The 8920-nt window shown below is 51.7% G+C and overlaps 2 protein-coding genes across 2 annotated transcripts; both read left to right on the plus strand.

Annotated features, from left to right (window-relative positions):
* The first annotated feature begins 2651 nt into the window (after positions 1-2651).
* Positions 2652-3596, plus strand: LOC105985156 (olfactory receptor 2W3-like). Its single transcript, XM_013015568.1, has one exon. It carries the CDS (start codon positions 2652-2654, stop codon positions 3594-3596), a length of 945 nt encoding a protein of 314 aa, XP_012871022.1.
* On the plus strand, positions 3593-5455 carry LOC105985158 (olfactory receptor 2T29-like). The gene is made up of 3 exons (XM_013015569.1): positions 3593-3628; positions 3737-3793; positions 4565-5455. Exons 1-3 carry the CDS (start codon positions 3593-3595, stop codon positions 5453-5455), a joined length of 984 nt encoding a protein of 327 aa, XP_012871023.1.
* Positions 5456-8920: the final 3465 nt, after the last annotated feature.

Below are 8920 nucleotides of genomic sequence, written 5' to 3' on the forward strand. Positions count from 1 at the left end.
CCCTGAGCGGCAGGTCGCGACTCGCAGGGAGGACGCAGGGCTGGCTGTGCCCCTCCGTCCTGCCTTTGGAGCTGTCCCATCGCGAGCCCCTCAGCCAGCCCACAGCTTCCCGGCAGGTCGCGGACAAGGTGCTGTGTGTGCAGCCACCCTAAGACAACAGGACTCGCTCTCGAGGGGCCGCTGGGCCACCAGTCCGCACGCTGTGTCCTCCTCATTCCCAGTTGCCTACGCGTCTCTGCGGGCCCCATGCTACCCTCTCCCGCTCCGTCACCTCCCTCAAGGCTGACACCATGAGAAGGAGTCCCAGGATTCCCAGCCAGTGGTCATCCTTGATTTGCAGAGTAACTTAGGTGCAAACCCCGCAGCCTGTGGCTGGCAGGCAGTTCCTAGAACCACTGCACCCCGCCGCGGCCTGGGGCTCTGCTTCCCTTAGGATCCTCAGGAAACAGGGCTGAGTCCAGCCAGGAAGGATAGCGCACCAAGCACTGTGCCCCGTGCCCGGGCCCGTCAGCCCCAGCTGCTGTTAACTCTTCTGTGGCCCCACGTGGGCCCTGGCCCTCGCAGCACCCCCACCAGGAACATGTGCTGCCCAACGGGACCCCTGAGTGATAGCTCTCAGGTTTGGATTTCCCAGCACAGGCCAACCTCCAACCACCCTGGTGACCGCCCAGCCAGCAGCCCAGCCGCGGCGCTGGGGGGCTCGGGCTCAGGTCCCTCAGTGCAGACTCTGCTTCCCTTCCTCCCAGACCTGCTGGCCGGGAGCTAACACTGATCTGGAGGGGCTGTTTCCAGACCCCCGAGGTATCTCAGCCTCAGACCCCACGGCCGGGAGTCAGTTCCTGAAACCACAGTGCCAGAAGGTCCCGATGGCAGAGCCACCCCCCCCCCGCCCCGACCCCGCACAGGGTGAAGGGTGGAGGCTTTGGCCTCCCTCCTCTCTGACGCTCTGAGAGTAGGCGCAGAGCTGTAACCCTGTCCTGTCTACTCTCACCTTTCTATTCTGCCACCGTTTCCAGTCATCCTCCCCTCCCCCACTCCTTGGTGGTTTTCTTCTTTCTCCCTTCTGAACACAGTCTACTTTTCTTACCTGGATTGTTCCCATTCATGGAATCTGGCATCAAAAGCCTCTCCTCAAACATCTTGCTAGAACTTCTTTTTCTTAAGCAGTAATATTTCCCTAGATTCTGAATGAAGAAAGTATGCTACTTTAGTGCCACACCCACGGAAAAAGAATGTGATTTTCTGTGTATGTTCCCTTAGTGTAGTATTCTCTTGTCTTGCATACTGTTTTTCTATGCAGGCTACCTAAAATCAGCTCAAAAAAAATAATTGGGTGAATGAGTTATGTCTTTAGGATCAAGAGTATTTTATATAAACAGTTCACCAACATGGCCATTAAGTATGTCAACCAGTCCCACAGTTGAAAACGCACGTGGAACTTGTGATTTTCACCTAATGTAGTGACCCGTGGCCTGCTTCTGCCCAGAAGCTTGATAGATAATGGAAAGAGTCCACCAACAGGTATTTCACATATCCTAAATACAATGTTCAGCCAAAATGTGCATGAATTCTGAGATCACTTCTTATGGCCACATGGAGTTTCCCAGAGAGACGGATGGTTGGTTCAGAGGTGCTGAGTGCTGGAGCCCTGGACACTGGAGCTCGGGACAGGGGCACATGGTGGCTACACCTGACTTCATCTTAGGAAGTGAGGCATGGCACAGCATCTCCACCTTTGTTAGCATTTCTTTTTTTTTTTTTTTTTTGTCAGTCGTGGGGCCTGAACTCTGGGCCTGGGCGCTGTCCCTCAGCTCTTCAGCTCAAGACTAGCGCTCTACCACTTGAGCCACAGCACCAATTCCAGCTTTTTCTGCTGAGCTGATGTGGTGCTGAGGAATTGAACCCAGGGCCTCAAGCATGCAAGGCAAGCGCTCTACCACTGAGCCACCTTCCCAGCTCCCTTTGTTAGCATTTCTCTCCCCTGCTAATGACACTGTTTGTGTTCTTCATACATACATTTTGACTTAATTTTGTCAGAGTTCTGTATATGTTTATGGTAATCAATAACAAAATGTACTATTATCTGTATACACTTTATGCATTAATGACATAGCAACTTTTTCACAATCGTTTTCAGCATTTCTCGGCTACATACATGGTGTATCACTGAGCCTTATCAAAATGTTTTTCAGGAAATTTATTGAAACAATCTCCTTGTAAGTGGACAATCCTGTGATGCTTAGAGGCCCCTTCTAGTCTATATTTTCTGAACCCCAATAGTCATTTTGCAGTGTTTGGATGGGAAGAGCTGGGGAAGTGGCACTTTGGAGAATCAAAGGTCGAGCTGAGGCAGGGCTGCTCATTGTCTTCATTGCGTTGGAGGCAAAACCAACAATGGTTACAAATAAAGATCTAATTCATGTTTCCTGGGCTCAAAATCAACTTGACATCTTTCTTCATAAGACCATTTGATTATCACACATGCCTCAGTTTCCTTCCCTGCGGATTGTGTATATGAGAACAGTAGTGTCAGCCCAACTTCCTGGGTGCTGGGGCTGAACGAGGCGGAGCGCATGCCCAAGGCCAGCTGAGTGACGGTGGGCGCTCCGTGAGCGTCTCCTCTGCCAGTTAGGAGTATCGTTCCCTAGACAATGGATGGCGCCAACGGCAGCACCCCAGACCACTTCATCCTCCTGGGCTTTTCTCACAGCCCCCAGCTGGAGAGGACGCTCTTTGTGGTCATCTTGATAGCCTACCTCCTGACCATTGTGGGCAACGCCACCATCGTGCTGGTGTCGCGGCTGGACCCCCACCTGCACACCCCCATGTACTTCTTCCTCACCCACCTCTCCTTCCTGGACCTCAGCTTCACCACCAGCTCCATCCCTCAGCTGCTCTACAATCTCAGCGGACCGGACAAGACCATCAGCTACGCGGGCTGCGCCGTCCAGCTCTTCCTGTTCCTGGGGCTCGGGGGCGTGGAGTGCTTGCTGCTGGCCGTCATGGCGTACGACAGGTTTGCCGCTGTCTGCAGGCCGCTGCGCTACTCGGTGATCATGGGTCCCGGGCTCTGCCGGGGCTTGGTGTCGGTGGCCTGGGGGTGCGGCATGGCCAACTCCTTGGTCATGTCCCCCGTGACCCTCCGCTTGCCCCGCTGCGGACACAGCCAGGTGGACCACTTCCTGTGTGAGATGCCGGCTCTCATCCGCATGGCCTGTGTCAGCACGGCCGCCGTGGAGGGCGCCGTCTTCGTGCTGGCCGTGGGCATCGTGCTGTCCCCGCTGCTGTTCATCCTGGTCTCCTACGGCTACATCGCCGGGGCCGTGCTGCGCATCCGCTCTTCGTCGGGAAGGCAGAAGGCCCTGAACACGTGCGGCTCCCACCTCACGGTGGTCTCGCTCTTCTACGGAAACATCATCTACATGTACATGCAGCCGGGGAACAGCGCCTCCCAGGACCAGGGCAGGTTCCTCACCCTCTTCTACAACATTGTCACCCCGCTTCTCAACCCTCTGATCTACACGCTCAGAAACAAGGAGGTGAAGGGGGCCCTGAGAAGGCTGCTGCGGGGCCACAGCAAGCCCAGGAAGGAATGAGGAGAGACGCCGGCGCGGGCACCCCGGCCTGGGTGTCACCGCCCTCAGGGGCGTGGGGGGCCTCGGCCCTGCGGGGTCAGACCCCGTGAGCCTTGGCTTGTTTGCCTCTCCTGGACTTCATACCGCTGTGTTCCTTCCAGCATTCCACGTGTGTCCGCCGAACCCTCGTCCCAACGATCGTCTATACAGTGGTCCAGGTGAGATAACTGGTCACGTGTGAGCTCCCACCAACTTGTACCAGTGTGCCAAGTAGGAGACAAGTTTTCTTAGAGTTTTGTTTTTGTCGTTGGTTTTCATTTCCTCCACAGTATTGTAGATGTCCTCTTCAAAATGGCCCCCAATCCGTCCGTGCTCAAGACCCACAGGCTCTTCACTGAACATTGAATTCAGCAAGTGTCTGTTCCCAAACTCCCACCCAGAGCCTCTCAGACAATCAATCATTTTCTAGCCATTCACCCCCGACCTTTGGCATTTTTCCCAACATTTAGTGTAAGATTCTGGATAAGCCAAAAGATAATATGTGTTCTCATACATAGGCCTTAAAAATGAGAAAGCGTCATTGTGTATTTCTTCTCAGCCGTTGTTGGAAGCCTGTGTGATTCTTACCACTCTCCTTGAATCCACTTGGTACCTCAGACTTGGATGCTAAATCCGTGGTTCAAAAAGAGTTGATTAGCCTGACTCCTGGTTCCCGCAGCGACCGCCACCACATGAACGTTGAAAGAGCAAAAATCCTTGAGCATTTGGCAAGTAGTGTCAAAGATCATTTCATCTCAAGAGCACCACAGACTGTGGTCCAGGCCTCTCCGTCTTCAAGAACACACAGATTGCCTGAGATTGGGGACATAGGCTACAGCTCTGTGTACTTGTGACCTTGCCTTCTGCGTGTCTCCCAGTGTGCCCGCCCAGGTCTCCCACACCACATTTTCAGGCTGTAGGAAAAATACCACACACTGCTATCTTTACAGGTGCTTCAAGGCACCGAGCACCCAGGACTAAAGGCAGCCAGGAGCAGGCAGGGGCACGCGTCTGTTCCCTCCCTCAGCCCCAGCCCTGGCCCGGGATCCCTGCCCTTCCACCCCACCCTGCGCTCCACACGGGAGAGGCGCAGAGCCGTGGGAAAGAGGAGCCGGGGCTTCAGAGGCCCTAGTCTGAAAAGGCACCTTTCTGTTTTTAACACAATCTCAGTCTCCGGATGTGGGGTACAGATGTTCCTGTATTTGACACTTGGAGGTGCAGAGTTTTTCCTCCTGGCCACCATGTCCTATGACCGCTATGCGGCCATCTGCCATCCGCTCCGGTACCCCGTCCTCCTGAGCTGCAAGGCCTGTCTGGTCCTGGCACTGGGCTGCTGGGTCCTGGGCTCTGTGGACGGCTTCATGCTCACCCCAGTCACCATGACCTTCCCATTCTGCAAGTCCAGAGAGATCCACCACTTCTTCTGCGAGGTGCCCGCGGTCCTGAAGCTCTCCTGCTCAGACACCTCGCTCTACAAGACGCTCATGTACCTGTGCTGCGTCCTCATGCTGCTCATCCCTGTCACAGTCATCTCCACCTCCTATGCGCTGGTCCTCCTCACCGTGCACAGGATGAAGTCAGCAGAGGGCAGGAAGAAGGCCCTGGCCACCTGCTCTTCCCACATGACCGTGGTCCTTCTCTTCTACGGCGCTGCCATCTACACCTACATGCTCCCCAGCTCCTACCACACCCCTGAGAAGGACATGGTGGTGTCTGTCTTTTACACCATACTCACACCGGTGTTAAACCCTCTGATCTACAGTCTTCGGAACAGCAGTGTCACCAGGGCTCTGAAGAAAACATTCACAGTGAGACCTTCCTTTCAGGAAACAATGAAGTAGGGAATTTTAGTCTGAATGGCTTCCTTTCCTTCTCTCCACCATCTTCTGTTCACGGTCTTATGCTATTGTTTCTCCTCTGGCTTTCCAAGAATTGCTTCATTGTACTGCAAAGTTCTTCCATTCCAAACTCCTTTCCCTTTTCAAAATCTTTACACAATTGCATTGTAGTGATACTATAGCTTCTGGTTACAATAAGTGCTCTCTAATACTTTCTCATCTCTTCTGACTAGAAAACCCATAATCAGATATTTGAAGAAAACAATAATGAGGTGGTCAACTGATAAGAAAGTATTCCGAGTGATAGAGCAAAAAGAGTAGGAGTGTTAACAGTGGGAGAATCTTCATGAAGGATTATGGGCATTGATTCTACTCTCTATTTTGATGCTCATTTCCTATGAAGTTGAAACTACACAGAAATAAAGAGCTCAATATCAGGTTTTGTTGTGCTGTCTGCTTTTAGCATACTAGTAGTATGACATAGACCCCTTGGGTACTGCTCACTCCAGTGTGCCAGACTGTGACTGAGATACTCAGTTGTTGGCCTGTGCTCATTCAAGGCTAACTTTTTCTGAAGAGTCCAACCGGGAAGGCAGCTAAAATCCCCTTTATCCTGTAATAGCATGAGCATGCAAAACCGTATGAGAGAATGTAAGAAAATAGTAACCCTGGGTGAATGGACAAAGTAGAAAGATTTGTCTACATGAGGTGCCAACATCTGAACAAAATGTGAAGTACACACCTTGTACAATTGAACAGATGATTAAGAATCACATATAGTCAACCATTTCTTTGTTCAACACATATCTTCTATTATAGCAAAACTCATATACAGGATACTAAAATCTGTATATTTGTGAAATACATACGCATGAATCCATAATTTGTATACATTTACCTGTTTACAATATTCTGTAGCTAATTTACTCAATAGTACCCATAAAACCATTTTGATGAATCTCCTAGTCAATTGAATCAAATTAATGAATCGGATTAATTGTTTTTTTTCTGATAATTGCCTTGCTGATTCCAGGGACTCTTCCTATTCATTTGTTGACAGCTTAAAGCCTTCATGATCTTGGTTCAAACATTGGTTATCTAGACCTTTCCTTCCCAACTCCACCCACCTTTCCCATTTGTTTGTTCCAAATACTGCTTATATCTTTCTTTCCAAATCTCTCCTGGCTAACTACAACGGCACAGTTCTGCAGCCTCCTCTCTGCCACTCTACCCTTGGCAGCCTGGTTTTTTGTTGTTATCATGGGTGTCCAAGACCTCATATCCATGGAAGTCACAGATGCTTGCCAGAAAACTAACTGAGCCCTGATCTTGCAAGCTGTGTCTTGTTAAACATCATCTCGTTAAACATCATTACCAAGTGCAGGGTCACACCCAGCAGACTGCCCGTCACCAATAAGAACAATCTAGACTTCATTGCACATTCTCGGTGGGTGTTCTGAGAACCACCGCGGTAGCTCTCATTTAGGGGGGCATTCAGCGAGTTGAGCAAACACCGTGAGGTAGGCAGAGGCGTCCCACGGGGGAGGAGGTGGGAGCAGCAGAGGTGAGCCAGCCCGCTGACCAAGGACACCGCCCCTGCGTGTCCAGGCGTGGGGTGGGGAAAGCCAGTGAGTCAAAACCCCAGTCTCAGTGTCTGCTGCTGTTCTCAACACGGCCGTGTCTGAGTCAGGGGTGTGGGGAACTTCTCCACGCCCAGCAAGCAGCAGGTTCCGAAGCAGGGGCCCAGAGGAGAGCCATTCCTTCCGTTGAGTTCCGGCTGTCCCTCTCAGCCAGGACCTGCAGACCTGCAGGCTGACAGATCCTGGGCCGACCTCGTGAGAGCCCAGTGTGCTTCACCTGGCTCCTGACCAGTCAGTGTAGATCAGACGTGCTGGCTCATTACACAGACAGCGGGCACAGACAGGAGAGGGTTCGGGGCCATGGGGAGGGAGTGGGCTTCTCACCTTCCGTGGCCGCCTTCCAGGATCCTCCTGGGCGCAGCTCTCCGGAAGCATCAAATCCTGTCCTGGGGAGTTTGCTGGACATTTCATAGGAGTCACAGGCCTGGCGGTGCACCTGGCCACGGGCGGCCAGGCTCTCGGTGGGCAGGGGACTCCTCTCCTCTCCTCTCCTGCCGTGGGCTTTCCAGGGGCCGGCAGGGGCAGCCAATCATCCGTTTTCAGAAAGACGGTGTCACCAGGGAGATTCTAAGGCCTTCACGAGTTGTCGGGGAAGTGGAACAAAACAAATGTGTATTCCACCACCTTGCAGGGAGCTGCACAGCCCTCGCAGACCCGCCTCGGAAAGCTCTCTCAGCCGCTGCGGGTGGCGGGCGCAGACACCCCTCTCTGCGGCGACCTGCTGGAGAGGCCTGAGAAAACCCTTTGCGGCCAGTCTCAGGACATAAATGCTTTTGCTTAAGGTTAGCTCTCCAGCTCGCCACAGCTACACTTCTGGCTTGTTGGTGGTTAACTGGAGACAAGAGTAGTTGAATGGCTGTGATCGTCTCTGCCTCCTGAATAGCTGAATTACAAGTGTAAACCAAAGGTGTGCCTTTCTAAGGAGCTTTCTCAGGAGGAGAGAGAGAGCTAGTCTAAAATTGGAGATGGGGCAGAGAGGAGCCCTGACGAATGATTTTTCTTAGTTAAATGATCAGTAGAGGGAGTTAAAATTGAAGCCCCATAAGAGTAAAATTGGTGACTGATAACAGTCACTAGCTCATGGAGAAGGGGGAAGAATATTGATAGATATTATTCCCATTTTATGATATTATTCCCATTTTTATTCCCAGTGTGAGCTGGACTATGCTTCATTTTTCTCTGAAATCAACAGAATGTTTGAAAAATAAATCCAGACCAAAAAACACCAAAGTTTAAGTTCTGAGGCTGTTCATCTGTTGTTTTTATAACTTTAATGATAGTCACTTGTAGCTGGGCACCAGTGGCTCACACCTATAAGCCTGGCTACTCAGGAAGCTGAGATCTGAGGATTGCAGCTTGAAACCATTACAGTTCTAATCCGTCCCTAAGCAGAAAAGTCTGTGAGACTATTAGCTCTAATTAACCACCAAAAAAACAAAAGCCGAGCTGTGGCTCAAGTGGTAGAGTGAGTGCTAGCCTTGAGCCAAAGAAGCTCAGGGACAGTGCCCTGAGTTCAAGCCACATGGCCAGCACACACACAAAAAGAATGAAGATGAAGAGAGGGAGGGGGAGGAGGAAGGGAGAGAAGGGGGGAGGAAGAGGAGGAGGAGGAGGATGACGAGGAAAAGAAAAATAATATTCTAGCACTTATCACTGCGGCTGTTGACAGTTTCTTGGGCCACTGAGCAGAGAAGAAACAAACGGAAAACATGAAGGAAATGGAGCTGTATAACCAAGAGGCCCTGTTCCCCGGTAGCAGGGTAGATATGTCCCATAGAATAACAGTGTTCAAAGCCGGGCACTGGTGGCTCACACCTGTCATCCTACT

Source organism: Dipodomys ordii, unplaced genomic scaffold, assembly GCF_000151885.1.
Source record: "Dipodomys ordii isolate 6190 unplaced genomic scaffold, Dord_2.0 Scaffold27, whole genome shotgun sequence".
NCBI classification, from domain to species: domain Eukaryota; kingdom Metazoa; phylum Chordata; class Mammalia; order Rodentia; family Heteromyidae; genus Dipodomys; species Dipodomys ordii.

Bases quoted from the DNA above. Each gene is read 5' to 3' on its own strand.
- LOC105985156 (XM_013015568.1), top strand. From the start codon at position 2,652: ATGGATGGCGCCAACGGCAGCACCCCAGACCACTTCATCCTCCTGGGC.
- LOC105985158 (XM_013015569.1), top strand. From the start codon at position 3,593: ATGAGGAGAGACGCCGGCGCGGGCACCCCGGCCTGG. The intron at 3,629-3,736 runs GTGTCACCGCCC...TGTTCCTTCCAG, and splicing joins GCGCGGGCACCCCGGCCTGG to CATTCCACGTGTGTCCGCCG. The intron at 3,794-4,564 runs GTGAGATAACTG...CTATCTTTACAG, and splicing joins TCGTCTATACAGTGGTCCAG to GTGCTTCAAGGCACCGAGCA.